This window comes from Cherax quadricarinatus, chromosome 7 (assembly GCF_038502225.1).
Source record: "Cherax quadricarinatus isolate ZL_2023a chromosome 7, ASM3850222v1, whole genome shotgun sequence".
Classification (NCBI taxonomy): domain Eukaryota; kingdom Metazoa; phylum Arthropoda; class Malacostraca; order Decapoda; family Parastacidae; genus Cherax; species Cherax quadricarinatus.
The window spans coordinates 45,455,136-45,473,826 of record NC_091298.1 but is presented as its reverse complement, the minus strand read 5'-3'; the positions used below and the strand labels follow the sequence as shown (position 1 = coordinate 45,473,826).

General features: G+C 41.0%; 1 protein-coding gene across 1 annotated transcript in view; it reads right to left on the bottom strand.

The window, feature by feature from the left end:
- LOC128687076 (cell adhesion molecule Dscam1) overlaps positions 1-18,691 on the bottom strand; it is a 422,243-nt gene that overhangs the window by 343,415 nt on the left and 60,137 nt on the right. The window contains exon 5 of the mRNA XM_070082112.1: positions 10,414-10,561. Within this exon, the coding sequence (XP_069938213.1) occupies positions 10,414-10,561 (148 nt within the window). The remainder of the gene's footprint in view (positions 1-10,413; positions 10,562-18,691) is intronic.

Sequence of the window (18,691 nt, the reverse complement as noted above, 5' to 3'; positions counted from 1 at the left end):
AGATCAAATGAAGACTGCCCACAAACCGAAAGCAACACCCCGCTGCCAGCCGAACAACGTAACCCTAAGCTTTGTATAACTACAACTTCTTCTTAACTACAACAATTCCTGTAGTATTACGAGGCGCAATCTAAGAGGAAACAGCACCAAGGCCAGCAAGAAAACACCGAAAAATCAACTATTCAACAAGTGTAGCCAGGAGGATGCCGGCCCAGCAACCACCCCACTCACCACAGCTCAAGGCGACACCACAACAATAACAACAAACATGGCTGCCACCAGCCCATCCTCCTCTCTCTTCCCCGGATTCAACCTACCAAGTAGTCTCTCAGGTATGACCAACGATCCAGATACCCTAAAAACATGCATCTCCAACTTAGTTATTGAAAATATGAATCTTCGAGAGACGCTAACAAAACAAGACACCAGGATGACACAACTCGAGAACAAAATCCTCAGTCTTGAACAAAAGTTATCAACACCAGGAATGACTAACTGTGACAAGACCATCCAAGCAGTCATAGATAGCCTGTTATGGGGCTATAGGACCCAACATGTATTTATAAGTAACAGTTACTCTGGAATACCTAATTATATTGAATTGATGGGGACTCGGTTCTAAATGTCATAAGGGCTGATCAACCTTATGACTGAGAGGCAGCTGGGTCAAGCCTATTTTTCTCAATATAATAGGTTATACTATAGACACATAAACACACAATTTAAATAAGTAGCTTATAAAGTTGTATTTCTTTTTGTAAAAGTTGAGTGTGACGATACTGAAAAACTTCCTGTAACAACAGAAGTAAGGCTGTGCAATTCAGCCATCTTGCAAAATCCCTTGGCACACATGAAGGGACTCAGTGTACAGGGAGCCTGTGACTTGGTTCAGTTACTCCAAAAATTTCCAGATTTGTTTGGGGATGTACCCAAAGTAAGTAAATTGCCTCCCCATGATGTGGATGTCGGGGAAGCTGTTCCAATAAAGCAGGCTCCTTACCGCATGAACCCAACAAAACAACTTCACATGGAGGAAGAAGTGAAATTCCTCCTTCAAAACCAGTTTGTAGTGCCTAGCGAGAGTCAGTGGGCATCTCCATGCCTGATGGTTCCCAAACCTGATGGATCTATGTGTATGTGCACTGACTATCGCAGAGTAAATGAAGTAACGAAGGCTGACTGTTACCCTTTGCCACATATGGATGATGTGATTGATGCTGTGGGAGGGGCAAAGTTTGTGAGCAAACTGGACTTACTTAAAGGTTATTATCAGATACCCCTCACCCAGCGAGCCAAGGAAATTTCAGCCTTCGTCACTCCAGATGGGTTATTTCAATATAATGTTCTTCCTTTTGGGTTAAAAAATGCTCCTGCCACCTTCCAGCGTCGTATAAATACTGTCATAAGGGGGTTGGATGGTGTGCAGGCCTATCTAGATGATATTGTGGTATTCAGTAACCAGTGGGAAACTCACTTGGTAAGATTACAAAAGTTGTTTGAATGTTTATCCCAAGCCAAACTAACCATCAATTTGAGCAAAAGTGAGTTTGGCCAAGCCAGTGTACAATTCTTAGGATATGTAGTTGGTCAGGGAAAAGTTGCCCCAATTCATGCTAGGGTGGAGGCCATTATAAATTTTCCTAGACCACAGAATCGGAAGGTAGTGATGAGGTTCCTGGGCATGGTGGGTTATTACAGACGATTCTGCCCTAACCTCTCCCAGGTAACGTCACCACTGACAACTTTGACCAGTCCCAAAGTTCAATTCAACTGGGACAGCAAGTGTGACAGGGCTTTTGAAAACGTGAAAATGTTATTAGGGAATGCTCCTATCTTGAAAAGTCCTGAGTTTGAATGCCCCTTCTCTCTACACAAGTGGATGCTAGTGATGTAGGGGTAGGTGCAGTGTTGTTGCAGGGTGATGAGAGAGACAGCCTTCAGCCAGTTTGTTACCATTCAGCCAAATTAAAAAAGCATCAACGTGGTTATGCAACTGTAGAGAAAGAGGCTTTGGCTTTGGTGTTGGCTGTGCAGAAATTTGAAGTTTATATCAGTGCTTCCCCACATCCTGTAATAGTGTATAGTGACCATAACCCTCTGAGGTTTTTGCAAAGAATGAGAAACCACAATCAAAGACTCTTAAGATGGGCTTTGTTCCTACAGCCTTTTAATTTGAAAGTTAAATATATAAAAGGCTCAGAGAATGTGGTTGCTGATGCTCTCTCTAGATGTTTCATGTAGATGCATAGTGCGTACTTTGTATATAGTGTTTGTCATGTGCTGACCTTGTTGTGTTTGCAGTGGTGAACTCTCAGCGAGCCTGAGTACTCCCTACCAGCCATCTGACTGTGAAGGAGTCGAGTCGGAGCCAAAAGTGTGACGAGGGTCAGGGTGTACGTAAATGTGAGTTGAGGCAGTGGTTGACAACCTTCGGTAACATGAGATGTTCAGGAAGGTATGTGATGTTGTGTCTTGGTGTGCTCTATATACAAAACGGCCCGACGATTTGCCTTTGTGGTCCCTTGGACCCCTCCATGTTCTATGTCAGCCTCCTCTTCATAAGTTTGGAGGATCTGTGTGGAGTGGGACCTCGGAAGATGGGCTTGAGTGCCTGACCATGTTAAGGATCGTGAGTGTTGACTGGAAGTCTCACTGTTTGGTTCGGCCACCAAGTGAGAGACACCTTGACATGTTTTGTGAAGTTTCCTGCCTGGTGTACACCTGACTGCTCTGGGTTTGGCTCTACTCTCGTCTCCTGATCAGGAAGATGCCACCCTGGAGTACCAGTTGCTTGCTGGATTACCGTAGCAGAGGCACAGGCCTGTTGGTACGGGCTTTCACAGTGGGCATTGTGTGCAATTTTTGCATTGTAATGTGTATTGTTTAAAAGTCACTAAAATTGTAAATAGTTACACCCTTGAGTATATGGGTATGGTTAAAATGCTTTTCTAAAAAAATTCTGCAATCTGTTGTAAATAACAGTAAAGTGAAGAGTAGTTATGGTGCTAGGAAATATGTAGCATTTCTAGTAGTCTTGTTTACCACCTTCAGACTTAAGCAATATACTTTTTACTAGCCGTATCCTGAGGGACACAGCTAGCTTTTGTGAGACTTCGTCTGGAGGTGGGGGTGTTATGGGGCTATAGGACCCAACATGTATTTATAAGTAACAGTTACTCTGGAATACCTAATTATATTGAATTGATGGGGACTCAGTTCTAAATGTCATAAGGGCTGATCAACCTTATGACTGAGAGGCAGCTGGGTCAAGCCTATTTTTCTCAATATAATAGGTTATACTATAGACACAAACACACAATTTAAATAAGTAGTTTATAAAGTTGTATTTCTTTTTATAAAAGTAAAATTAAGGTGTGGTAGAATTGTGGTAACTGGAGAATTGTGCTTGACAACAGTCTTTTGTTTTGGTGGGAGGAGCTTAGCTAGTCTTTCTCTCTCTCCCTCTGACTGAGGCTCCCTCTCTGTGGCTGACCTTCAACCTGGCAGGATCTCTGGGTCCTTCTTCTATCTTTTGGGGCATTGTGTGTGCTCCAGGGGGTGAGTTTTTATAAGTTAAGTTGTGGCCACCATACCCAGGGTGACTAAAGTGTGTCAAAACACTGGTTAGCCCAGAATTATGTCAAGAAGAGAGGACAAAAGTTGTTGGAAAACACCATGTGGAGAACAGCTATGGAGTGTGTAGATCTTTGTTTTGAAAATGTGAGGCTGTAATTGTATATTCTGTACATATCTATTGAGAATACAGTTATATTTTTATAGTAGTAGTTTACATAACCTGTGAAGAGGGCTGGTGAAAGGATATCAGAGACACTCAGGATGATCAGCCATAGTGTAAGTATTACCCCTAGACAGATAAGGCCAGTAAGTAAAAAGCTACCCCACACTAGAACATGTAGTGAGAACCTTACTATCAAAGTAATACGGGATAAACCAACGTAACATAGCCATACCCAACAAATAATATCTCTTAATACAAAGGTTGAAGAAGCAGTAAAAGAATGGAAGAACAACTTAGATAACCAGTTCAGTGACTACTTTGCTCTCCAAGAAGATAAAACTGAGCAAGATAAACTATCGGACGCAGTAATAGTTAACAGTCCACTTTTTCCCAGTGATATGAACCAAACAAACAGTAAAGAAATTACTCTGCAGATCATGAAGGACCAAACAAGTGTTATTGTACCAGAGTCAGAAATAAAAGAAGCCAGGTTACTAGGATCCCATGGTAGAAAAAGTGTTATGCTTAGATTCCACTCACATGACAGGAAAAAAGACTTAATTATTGCATCTATTAAAGTAAAGAAAGAGGTATACATAAACGAGTGTCTTACCAAAAAACGTCAGAACCTCCTGTATAGAGTCAGAAAACTTAAGCGGGAGAATAATGACACAATACACCAATACTTCACACGAGATGGGAAAATTCTTGTTAGGAAAACAAATGTAGGTCAACTGTACACAATAACGAACGAGAATGATCTATCACGATTTCTCAGGGATACTAATCTTACAGAGAATAACTAAACAATGTCCAACCTAAAAGCCTACATAGTGTAGTGTATGTTTTGCTCCATTATTGTTCAAATTTCATTGTACAATCTCTTAGTAATTAAATAATCAACTACCTCATTTTGTGATTTTACTAGTAAGCATAAGTCACCTTATGTAATTTTCTTATTTAATATTGTTTGCTTAAACATTAGCTGAATTGATACTTTCTCTGTCCATATTACTACCTCATATTTTTTTAAATACTATCAATTGATATTACTTACTAAAATTAATAATTATCATTTTTACTATAATTTCAATTTACTCTTAACATTTTTGACATTTAATAACCATTACTTGTCTAATTACCTCTACCTGTTTTAATACCACATTTACTATCTTAGAGTACTCTTAATTACCTTGTACTGCCATATAACCTCTAGTATAACTACCAGTGCAATATTGAATGAAATAAACATTACTTTTTCACTTTTTTGTAATCATTATTACTTACTAAAATTTTATTAAACACCATATTTACTACCAGTCAATTTTACTTTTGTACATTAAACATTATTTTATACTTCCCATAACATTTTGTTGCCAAATTTTCAAGTTTGTATATTCAACTCCAACCTTTATATTATCCTTTGTACCTGTGTACCTGTCCACCATCTTTCATTCCACCAATCGCTCCTCTTCCCTCCCGCACCCACTTTCCTGTAACCACAAACTTCTGCTGAACACTCTAACACTACATTTTTAAACCTACCCCATACCTCTTCGACCCCATTGCCTATGCTCTCATTAGCCCATCTATCCTCCAATAGCTGCTTATATCTTACACTAACTGCCTCCTCTTTTAGTTTATAAACCTTCACCTCTCTCTACCCTGATACTTCTATTCTCCTTGTATCCCATCTACCTTTTACTCTCAGTGTAGCTACAACTAGAAAGTGATCTGATATATCTGTGGCCCCTCTTTAAACATGTACATCCTGAAGTCTACTCAACAGCCTTTTATCTACCAATACATAATCCAACAAACTACTGTCATTTCGCCCTACATCATATTTTGTATACTTATTTATCCTCTTTTTCTTAAAATATGTATTACCTATAACTAAACCCCTTTCTATACAAAGTTCAATGAAAGGGCTCCCATTATCATTTACACCTGGCACCCCAAACTTACCTACCACACCCTCTCTAAAAGTTTCTCCTACTTTAGCATTCAGGTCCCCTACCACAATTACTCTCTCACTTGGTTCAAAGGCTCCTATACATTCACTTAACATCTCCCAAAATCTCTCTCTCTCCTCTGCATTTCTCTCTTCTCCAGGTGCATACACGCTTATTATGACCCACTTCTCGCATCCAACCTTTACTTTAATCCACATAATTCTTGAATTTACACATTCATATTCTCTTTTCTCCTTCCATAACTGATCATTCAACATTACTGCTACCCCTTCCTTTGCTCTAACTCTCTCAGATACTCCAGATTTAATCCCATTTATTTCCCCCCACTGAAACTCCCCTACCCCCTTCAGCTTTGTTTCGCTTAGGGCCAGGACATCCAACTTCTTTTCATTCATAACATCAGCAATCATCTGTTTCTTGTCATCCGCACTACATCCACGCACATTTAAGCATCCGAGTTTTATAAAGTTTTTCTTCTTCTCTTTTTTAGTAAATGTCTACAGGAGAAGGGGTTACTAGCCCATTGCTCCCGGCATTTTAGTCGCCTCATACGACACGCATGGCTTACGGAGGAAAGATTCTTTTCCACTTCCCCATGGACAATAGAAGAAATAAAGAAGAACAAGAGCTATTTAGAAAAAGGAGAAAACCTAGATGTATGTACATATATATGCATGTGCATGTCTGTGAAGTGTGACCAAAGTGTAAGTAGGAGTAGCAAGATATCCCTGTTATCTAGCGTGCTTATGAGACAGAAAAAGAAAACAGCAATCCTACCATCATGCAAAACAGTTACAGGTTTCTGTTTCACAGTCATCTGGCAGGACGGTAGTACTTCCCTGGGTGGTTGCTGTCTACCAACCTACTACCTATCTGTTTACAATAATGTTTTATCACTGATTTCATCATTGCTTAGTTAATCTTAAGTTAAGTTTAAGCCAGCCCGTAATGCTATGCATATAAGTGGCTTTGGCATGCTGCTCTTACCTGTATTTTTTTGTACCTCTGTATGTATGCTAAAATTACTAAATAAATAAATATAAGATTTACTGTTATGTCTTATTGCAATAATTGTATAAATAATGTCAACCCATTCATGACTGCATATTGGAATGGACAGTTTACTGTTTACTCTTGAACATAGCCAAAACAATCGAACATTTCTCCTGTGTTGAGCTCAATTTCAAGGTACTTTTTGTTGTGAAAGCAATCAAAATCATACCTATTTCTGTAATATATCTTCCATTCTATCAAATGAGACCAAAAAACGAGAATACAACCAAAAAAACCATACGAAAATACTGCTAAGAGGTGGCAAATGCTGAGAAGTGAACTCCATTATTTATGCTTAGATTTCTTTCATTTTTGGTGTACATTAAGAAGCATCTTTCCATCATACATTGCCCAAGTTTCAATAAGATAGTCCAACAAACAAATGAGATACAATTCCCTAGATCAAGAGCAAGAGCCCCTCACCAGTGTCAAGGAACCTGTCTTGAGGTCTGCTTGCTTATGGAAATTTTGCTCGTGTAAGGAAATAAAAAATTGACCCATTGACTGCTCGTACGGAAAAACTCGCACGTGGATGCGCTCACAAGTAGAGGTTCCACTGTATTTCTGTCTGTGTCTATTTCTGTTTGTGTCTATCTCTATTTCTGTCTCTGTCTATCTCTGTTTATGTCTGTCTGTCTGTCTCTATCTCACAGGTACACATAAATACAGTTATCATACATAGAGTAAATTACCTAGGATAACCCAAAAAATCCAGACAGTGCTATACTGTGATGGTAGATATAAGACATAATAAGCATGACTGGCAAGTAATACACATTTTCACTTGTTCAGGAATCAGACTCTGCATTGTGTGTAATACCTGTTGGTTCATAAGTGGCTCTCTCTTTGAGACAGAGAGAGAAGCAGACAGAGAGACAGGAAGACAGACACACAAGCAGTTAGAAAGACAGATAAGCAGAGACAGATAAACAGAGACAGAGCTAGACAGACATATGTAACAGTGAAAACAAATAAAGTTAAGGTTCACTGGAGCAGTGCACAGTCATCAATATCAGAGTGGTGCACTGTCAGCAGTGGAGTGACATTCATCTTACACTGTGCTTCAAGGAGTTTCATATATACTCCAGCATGTCTAAAACATTGCTGGGACCTATAAATACTTTGTATATATTTCTCGACAATAGTATGTGACCAAGACATTTGAAAATGTTCACCTGTCAGTGTGTTTGTGATTATTTGAGTACTATTTCAGTACCTAATATTAGTGTCAGAACAAACACTGGCTATGAAATCACAAGAATTACTACAAAGTGTAGTTATCAGAACATAAAAATTATATAAATTAAAAACAAAAAAGGTATATCAAAAACATTTCTGGGAGTGGCAGGACTCCATGTTGCAGGACAAGAAAGTTTAAGTAAGACCTTTGTGGGGTGAGCGGGGAAGTGAGGTGAGCAAGAAAGTGGGGTGAGCAGGGAAGAGTAGACTAGTGAGAGGAAAGTTATGAGTAAAAGAGATAGTGTCAGGGCTTAACCCAGCAGCTAGACACTCATGGAAAGGACTGAAGAAGCAGGAGAGGTAGCCGGAGGACAAGAATGCATTGTTCTTAGTTGGTGGAAGTCTTGGTTCTTGGGTAGCTTGCAGCAGGCTTGGTCACAGGAAGGGAGGTAGGTGGGGACAATAGAGGCAGCTCAGTTGTAGGTGTTATTTAATGTGGAGCATTTAGTGAATAGTCATTCTCAAATTTCTTGAAATTAGTTCTGGAGAAGTGGTACAGTTTTGTTTTGTTACCAAAAGTAAAGTGGAGTGGTTTGATGAGCTCCAGAACTTTGTTTAGAGTGAAATGGTGTGGAGTCTCACAAGTGAATTTAACAGACCTTGCACAGAGCCCTTTGTACAGTTCTGTGCAGGTCATGGTGTCCTCATTCAAAGGAGATGTATAGAAAGTCAGGTTGCCCTAAGTAGGTGAGCTGATGCAGGAGTCATCAACATCTTCCTCCTCTTCCCCAAAAGAGGATACAGAGGGCGAGTCTTCGATGGTGCTGGCTGACTGGTCCACTGCAGTAGTGGTGGAATAAGTCAACTGTGGCCTCTCATTGGTGGAATTTGGAGGAGTCTCATCACATGAAGGTGGTGGTGGTAGTGGAGCTGTTAGAGCTTACTGGTATGGAAACATTGACATAATTTGAGGTGGTCTTGAGTATGGCTGAAGAAGGTGGGGAAGCAGGGAAAGTAAACTCTGGCATGTTCATTCTGAAGAGCTCATTAATGGTGGTGTTGAAGGTTCCAGGGAGAGACATATTCTGCATATTGGCATACATCATACAGTAGTAAATTTTGGTTGGGTCACAGGTATGAAGGTGGTGGTGGTGGAGGCTTGAGCAGCCTGGAGAAGTTTAGTAGTATCTGCCTGTAATTTGGTGATAGTAGCCTAAGTGGGAGATCTAGAAGAGGACTTCTTCTGTGCTGCTTCTTGAGTTTTTTCAACATTTCACGCTGTGTAGGACATTTTGCAGCAAGAGTGTGGTGGTTGCTCTTGCAGTTCAGGTAAGTTGGTGTTGAAGTGGTAGTGGAGCATGTCTTGAAATCGTGACCCTCACAACCACAAGTCGTGCAGAACTTCCTGTCCTTAATGGGGCAGTCCTTAGTGCTGTGCATATAAGAATAGCAATTCCAGCATTGTGGGATATGGTTGTACCTTTCTGCTTCAATATAACTGGGGCTTATGAAGTAATAATAGATGGCCAGACCCTCAGCCACAGCATGGGCAACCATGGTCACATCAATGTGATTTTAAACATGGATGAAGCAGTAAGAATTTTGGTAATGCGCTCCACTGTAGCCCAGGAGTTCTGGTCTTCAATGGAGGTCTTGAGGTCATCAATGGGTTGTGAAGAAAGAAGTTTGTCTAGTTTCCTGAGGAAGACAGTCCTCTTGGCCCTTAAAGCCATGGAGGACATGACGGTAAAGCCTTGGTCAGTGAGAGTGATGGTGGTGGAAGAGGCAAGTAGCTTTTCAGCCTCAACATCATCATTACACACAACAATGAAGGCATCTTGGAGCGTCAGAATAGTGTCACTTCACTTGCAAGCCGCCCCTAATGACAGCTGCAAGTGCAAGTTTTGAAGAGTCATTTACAGTTCCCCTGCAAGGTTTAATCTTAACACGATTAGAATAGTTCATCATGAAAGATCAAAGATGACGACAATAAAGGTAAAGCTTCCCCTCCCCAACGGGGATCGAAGGAAGACTGTAAAGATGAGAGTCAGAGCTTCTGCAACTGCACAGGGCAAAGTCTACAGAGCAAGCTGTCAGGTGAGCATCTAGTGCCAACTTCACGGTCTTATATCTTGGTAAGTACTGACCCTAAAATTTTTTTTTTTTTTGGTCTTATTACACACAGAAAATTGCATACTTTTTTTAACAAGAAAATTTCAAAATATTCAGAGTTAGCAGTGACAATGTAGATCTACAATTGGACAGTTAACAGATTAAATGCTCTTTGAGCATCATTAAATGCTCTTTCATCCCCTTTAAATGCTCTTCTAGCCTCTCTGAAACTTGAATGCAAATAAAATATCTGGTTAAGATTCTGAACAAGGAAATGGAAATGAACGAGGTAAAAATTATGCCAAAATAGACAGCCAAGAGTCATGCATTGAAGGTACACATACAGTAACTCACCTAGGATCTGCATGAGGGTCAAGGCGACGGCCATCAACTGACCATAGAATATCTATAGGACGGTCACCATGCGCTGGGCAGCGCAACACTGCAGTTTGACCCAGCCTTACTACCACACGACCCAGCTTCTCAGGAAAGTGTGCTGGAGCTAAGTTAACACAAAGTAATCTTGATAATTTCACAAGTGACTAAAAATAAATTATAGAAATCCACTAATTAACATGAGAAAGCCAGTATCCCTAGGCTATGTCACATGGTTATTCCTATGTAGTAGTAACTCCAGCTCTGCTGACAAGCAACCTTTGAAGGTGCCATAGTGGAATACTTGACAATATCTTCATGACCTAAATAAAGTCTCCCAGCTGAGGCTGATACATTTCAACATTATGCATGCGACTCATCCTGCATGATGGAATGGGACAGTGAAAACATTGTTCTCACTATGTAACTATCATATACTGTAACACTATACTGCAAATGTGCTCAGCTTTGCTAAATAAAAAAAATATTGTGAAGTGTAATGATACTGGTTATTTGTCTTGTTAAATAGTAGTGCTCTATCAGGTAAATTAATATAAATTAAAAAATTAATGAATAATAATGAATTTTTACTGTGACTTGTACACAAAAAAAGATTATGTACACCTTAAGGTGATAGATGTAATTCCTCATAGGCTTAATTTTGTTTCTTTACCACACCACCTGTCTCCCACCAAAGCAGGGTGACCCCCCAAAAAAAGAAGAAACACTTTCACCATCACTCACTTTATCACTGTCTTGCCAGAGACAGCTGACACTATGTTTCAAATACCCTTCCAAACTGTTTCTGGCAAGACAATGGTTTAGTGGCAGTGAAAGTGTTTTCTTCTTTGTCAAGTCACACTACCTAAGTGGGAGACTGCCCGAGTTTTTTTTTTTTAACTTAATGGACATCTGCTAAGGCAAGGTGACCCAAAGAAGGAAACACACTGACCATCATTCATCTAATCACTGTCTTTCCAGAAGTGTGCTGATATCACAGCTCAGATTACCCTCTGACTGCAACATCCCCACTCCTTCAGGTGCAGGCACTGTACTTCCCACCTCCTGACTCAAGGTCATCTAACTGGTTTCCCTAAATACCTTCATAAAAGTTACCTTGCTCACACTTCAACAGCACATCTATTAAGAACTATTTGTCTCCATTCACTACTATTTAATGCACTTACACAAGCCTGCTGGATTTTCAAGCCCTTAAAACTCAAAGCCTCTTTTACCCCCTCCTACCTTCCACCTCATATTATACTCCCCCTTTGTCTTCCTATCCCTCTCCATCCTCTCTTCATGCCCAAACCACCTCAACAATCCTTCCTCAGCCTTCTAAATTATGCCCTTGGTGACCCCACATCATCTTCTAATTTCTATGCTCTGAATTCTCTCCACAATATTCAAGCTACACATCATTCTTAAACATTATATCTCCACTGCCATCATCTCCATTTCACAGCAACATTCAAAACCCATGCTTCACACCCATATAAAAGTGTGTATGTACTACTATACACTGGTACATTCCATTTTTTGTCTCCACAGACAACCTTTCTTTCTATGGATGCCTCAACACACCACCCACTTTATATTACCTTTATTTATTTTATGATTCACCCCATCTTTCACAGCCCACCTGCTGACAAGTCTCTTCCCAAGTATCTAAATACTACATTGTGTGAGCATGTTAGACAGGAGTAGGGGAAAGTGTTTTTTATGATGTGATGTGCTGTTGGAGTGAGTGTGAGCAAGGTAACATTTATTATGAAGGAATTTAGGGAAGCCAGTTAGGCAGACTTGAGTCCTGGAGGTGGGAAGTACAGTGCCTACACTCTGAAGGATGGGTGGGGATACTGCAGTTTGGATGGTCATCTGAACTGTGAGGTTAGCACAATTGAATAAATGACAGCAAAAGTGTTTTTTTTTTTTTGAGTCACACTACCTCAGCAGGAGATGGACAGTGTATTAAAACACATCCACTATGTACCTCTATATTCCCTTCCTGCAATCTGATTTTAATCTATCATTGCCCAGACTTTGTGTTACTTTCATCGCACTGCTCTTTTCTTCATTCATTTTTAATTTTCTTCTTTTATATATTTTTTATTAACACATCAGCCATTTTCCACTGGAGCAGGGTGACCCGAAAAAGAAGAAACCAAAAAAGAAGAAACACTTTCATCATCACTTACTCCATCACTGTCTTGCCAGAGGCATCCCTACACTAGAGTAAAAAAAACTGCCATATATCAACACCCCTCCTTCAGAGTGCAGGCACTATACTTCCCACCTCCAGAAATCAAGTCCGGCTTGCTGGTTTCCCTGAATTCCTTCATATATGTTATTTTGCTCATACTCTAACAGCATGTCAAATCATAAAAACTATTCATCTCCATCTGCTCCTAACACACTCATGCACATTTGATGGAAGTCCAAGTCCACTGCACACAAAACTTCCTTTACCCCTTCCCTCCATCCTTACCTAGGCCAACCCCTACCCCGCCTTCCTTCCACTACAGATTTATATGCCCTCCAAGTCAATCTACTTTGTTCCATCCTTTATAAATGTCCAAACAACCTCAACAACCCCTCCTCTGAATGGTATGGTTTGTTTGCAATCGTGTCATTACGATTTCGTGAGTCATGTTGATGGCAGTGAGGGGGCTTGAGCTAGAGTTCGTCACGGCCACGCTAGCTGGAGATTCGTCTGTAAAAACTTGCATTTGTGGTCACAGTGGTGCCTATGCTAACCTTCTTATGGTGTAGAAATATACCTAGTTGGACGAATCTTATTGTGGCTAGCTGGTCTAGTGGCTAACGCAACGGTCTGGAGTTTTGAGACTCTGACCGCGGGTTCAATCCCGGCCGGGGTATGGTTTATTTGCAATCGTGTCATTACGATTTCGTGAGTCAAGTCGAGTCACTACTTTTAGTAACTCCACACCTCCTAATTTCAACACTACGAATTCTCTGCATAATATTTACACCACACATTGCCCTTAGACACAACATCTCCACTGCTTCCACCCTCCTCTGCCTCACTGCAACATTCACAACCCATGCTTCACACCCATGTAAGAGTGTTGGTGCCCCTATACTCTCACACATTCCCTTCTTTACCTCCATGGATAAAGTTTTTGTATCCATAGACACCTCAATGCACCACTCACCTTTTTTTCTTCATCAATTCTATGGTTAACCTTGTTCTTTATAAACCCATCTGCTGGCAAATCTACTCCTAAATATCTGAACTCCCTCCCTCCAATGTGATATCCAATTTTTCTTCACCTAACTAGTTTGATGCCCTCATCACCTTACTCTTATCTATGTTCACTTTCAACTGTGAAGATCTTCACATCCCCTACCCATTCTAAAGCCTCCTTGTTCATCTGCAATCCTGCTCTCTGCATTACCTCTAATTCTTTCAATAATAACCTTACCACACACACTACCTGGTATACTCAGTAAACTTTTTCTCTTATAATTTTTACCATCTCTTTTGTAGTAGTAGTAATTATAATAAGTTGGTAGACAGCAACCACCCAGGAAGGTACTACTGTCCTGCCAAATGAGTTTAAGCCAAGAAACCTGTATTTGTTTTATATAATGGTAGGAGTGCTGATGTTTTTTTTCTGCCTCATAAACACACAAGACAACAGGCACATCTTGCTACCTTAACTTAAAATTAGGTCATGCTACACATGTAAGTACACATTTATGTATACACACTTGTCTGAGTTTTCTTTGGTTTTTCTTAATAGTTCTTTTTTTTTTTTTTACACATCGATCGTTTCCCACTGAGACAGGGTGACCCAAAAAGAAAAATACTATCATCATCATTCAGCACTTTCAGCATCACTCATACATAATCACTGTCTTTGTAGAGGTGCTCAGATACGACAGTTTAGAAGTCCCACCAAACTGCCAATATCCTAAACCCCTCCTTTAAAGTGCAGACATTGTACTTCTTATTTCCAGGACTCAAGTCTGGTTAACTGGTTTCCCTGAATCCCTTCACATTCCAACAGATTGCCAGGTCCCAAAAACTATTTGTCTCCATTCACTCCTATCCAACACACAAACACATGCTTGCTGGAAGTCCAAGCCCCTCACCCACAAAACCTCCTTTACCCCCTCCCTCCAACCTTTTCGAGGACGACCCCTACCCCACTCTCCCTCCCCTACAGATTAATACGCTCTCCAAGTCATTCTACTTTGTTCCATTCTTTCTAAACGACCAAACCCCCTCAACAACCCCTCTTCAGCCCTCTGACTAGTACTTTTATTAACTCCACATGCCCTCTTAATTTCCACACTACAAATTCTCTACCTAATATTTACACCACACACTGCCCTTAGACACGACATCTCCACTGCCCCCAGCCGCCACCTCGCCACAGCATTTACAACCCAAGCTTCACACCCACAAAAGTGTTGGTACCACTATACTTTCGTACATTCCCTTCTTTGCCTCCATGGATAAAGTTTTTTGTCTCCACAGATACCTCAAGGCACCACTCACCATTTTTTCTTCATCAATCCTATTGTTAACCTCATATTTCATAAACCCATCTGCTGACAAGTCAACTCCCAAATATCTGAAAACATTCACTTCTTCCATACTCCCTCTCTCCAATGTGATATCCAATTTTTTTTTATCTAAATCATTTGATACCCTCATCACCTTACTCTTATCTATAATCACTTTCAACTTTCTACCTTTACATACCCTCATTATTATTTCTTATTATCTTCCTTTCATATCTACAAGGAAGTGGTATGTTTAAGAAATTTTCCTCCATAAGCCAGGTGTGTTGAAAAAGTCAGCAAAAATGCCAGTAGCAATGGGGGCTAGTAACCCCTTCTCCCATACAGCTTATTAAAAATAAAAAGAAGAAACCCTGGTCGAAGAATGACCAGGAAGTCTGTGAGGAACTCGGCTAGGAATTTAACGAGGTATTCAAAGTGGAAATAGGGATAATACCAGAGACCAAGAGGTAGAGTGCACCAGCATATGCTTGACACAATACATATGGCAGGAGAAGTGAAGAAACTTCTGAGTGAGCTAGATACATCAAAGACAGTGGGTCCTGAGAGAAGGAGCAGAAATATTGTGTGAGCCACTAGCAACAATCTTTAACTAACAAATTAATGAACGCAAGGCAGCTGCCAGAGATGTGGAAGACAGCAAGTGTAGTTCAAATATTTATGGAGACAGACAGGTTGAATTAAAATACAGGCCACTGTCACTGACATACACAGTATGCAAGATTACGGAGAAGATAATCAGAAGAGTGGCGGAGTTCCTAGAAAGGAGTAGATCCATAAACAACAACCAGCATGGCTTTAGGGATGGTAAATTCTGTTTCACAAACCTACTACCATTCTATGACAGGGTAACAGATGTGAGGCAGCAGAGAAAGGGATGGGTATATTGCATATTTAAGACCGTAAAAAGACACTTGACACAGCACCACAACAGAGACAGGGACTAGAGGAGCAGCCAGGAACAAGACGAAAGGCAATACAATGGATCAAGGAATACTTAACAGAAAGGAAACAAGTGAGTGCTCAAGAATGGGTGCATGTGACAAGTGGGGTTCCACAAAGATCAATACTAAGATAGGTTCTATTTCGTGCATTCATAAACAAAATGATGGAAGGTGTCCCTGTTCACAGATGATGTGTGACTAATGAGGAAAATACAAACAGGTGAGGACCAGGAGAGATTTTAAATGAACCTGGACAAGCCATAGATCATTTCTGACATGTGGCTGCTAGTACTGAACCTAAGCAAGGCCAAAGCTATGAAGATTGGGAAAGGGCAAAGAAGACCACAGATTTCAGGTTTTAAGCCTTTGACTGTCGTGGCTGTATATATACGTCTTACGAGGTACCGTGTTTGACGTATTACCTGGAGTTTACCTGGAGAGAGTTCCGGGGGTCAACGCCCCCATGGCCCGGTCTGTGACCAGGCCTCCTGGTGGATCAGAACCTGATCAGCCAGGCAGTTGCTGCTGGCTGCATGCAAACCAACGTACGAGCCACAGCCCGGCTGGTCAGGAACCGACTTTAGGTGCTTGTCCAGCGCCAGCTTGAAGACTGCCAGGGGTCTGTTGGTAATCCCCCTTATGTATGCTGGGAGGCAGTTGAACAGTCTCGGGCCCCTGACACTTATTGTATGGTCTCTTAACGTGCTAGTGACACCCCTGCTTTTCATTGGGGGGATGTTGCATCGTCTGCCAAGTCTTTTGCTTTCGTAGTGAGTGATTTTCGTGTGCAAGTTCGGTACTAGTCCCTCTAGGATTTTCCAGGTGTATATAATCATGTATCTCTCCCGCCTGCATTCCAGGAAATAAAGGTTTAGGAACCTCAAGCGCTCCCAGTAATTGAGGTGTTTTATCTCCTTTATGCGTGCCGTGAAGGTTCTCTGTACATTTTCTAGGTCAGCAATTTCACCTGCCTTGAAAGGTGCTGTTAGTGTGCAGCAATATTCCAGCCTAGATAGAACAAGTGACCTGAAGAGTGTCATCATATGCTTGGCCTCCCTAGTTTTGAAGGTTCTTATTATCCATCCTGTCATTTTTCTAGCAGATGCGATTGATACAATGTTATGGTCCTTGAAGGTGAGATCCTCTGACATGATCACTCCCAGGTCTTTGACGTTGGTGTTTCGCTCTATTTTGTGGCCAGAATTTGTTTTGTACTCTGATGAAGATTTAATTTCCTCGTGTTTACCATAACTGAGTAATTGAAATTTCTCATCGTTGAACTTCATATTGTTTTCTGCAGCCCACTGAAAGATTTGGTTGATGTCCGCCTGGAGCCTTGCAGTGTCTGCAATGGAAGACACTGTCATGCATATTCGGGTGTCATCTGCAAAGGAAGACACGGTGCTGTGGCTGACATCCTTGTCTATGTCGGATATGAGGATGAGGAACAAGATGGGAGCGAGTACTGTGCCTTGTGGAACAGAGCTTTTCACCGTAGCTGCCTCGGACTTTACTCTGTTAACGACTACTCTCTGTGTTCTGTTGTGAGAAAATTATAGATCCATCGACCGACTTTTCCTGTTATTCCTTTAGCACGCATTTTGTGCGCTATTACGCCATGGTCACACTTGTCGAAGGCTTTTGCAAAGTCTGTATATATTACATCTGCATTCTTTTTGTCTTCTAGTGCATTTAGGACCTTGTCGTAGTGATCCAATAGTTGAGACAGACAGGAGCAACCTGTTCTAAACCCATGTTGCCCTGGGTTGTGTAACTGATGGGTTTCTAGATGGGTGGTGATCTTGCTTCTTAGGACCCTTTCAAAGATTTTTATGATATGGGATGTTAGTGCTATTGGTCTGTAGTTCTTTGCTGTTGCTTTACTGCCCCCTTTGTGGAGTGGGGCTATGTCTGTTGTTTTTAGTAACTGTGGGACGACCCCCGTGTCCATGCTCCCTCTCCATAGGATGGAAAAGGCTCGTGATAGGGGCTTCTTGCAGTTCTTGATGAACACGGAGTTCCATGAGTCTGGCCCTGGGGCAGAGTGCATGGGCATGTCATTTATCGCCTGTTCGAAGTCATTTGGTGTCAGGATAACATTGGATAGGCTTGTGTTAACCAAATTTTGTGGCTCTCTCATAAAAAATTCATTTTGATCTTCGACTCTCAGTCTGGTTAGCGGCTTGCTAAAAACTGAGTCATATTGGGACTTGAGTAGCTCACTCATTTCCTTGCTGTCATCTGTGTAGGACCCATCTTGTTTAAGTAGGGGCCCAATACTGGACGTTGTTCTCGACTTTGATTTGGCATAGGAGAAGAAATACTTTGGGTTTCTTTCGATTTCATTTATGGCTTTTAGTTCTTCCCATGATTCCTGACTCCTATAAGATTCCTTTAGCTTAAGTTCGATGCTTGCTATTTCTCTGACCAGTGTCTCCCTACGCATTTCAGATATATTGACCTCTTTTAGCCGCTCTGTTATTCTTTTCCGTCGCCTGTAAAGGGAGCGCCTGTCTCTTTCTATTTTACATCTACTCCTTTTTCTTAGAGGAATAAGCCTTGTGCATACATCGAGTGCCACCAAGTTAATCTGTTCTAGGGATAAGTTGGCGTCTGTGTTGCTTAGTATATCTTCCCAGCTTATATCGGTTAGGACTTGGTTTACTTGGTCCCACTTTATGTTTTTGTTATTGAAGTTGAATTTAGTGAATGCTCCCTCGTGACTAGTCTCATTATGTCGGTCTGGGGCTCCACGCATA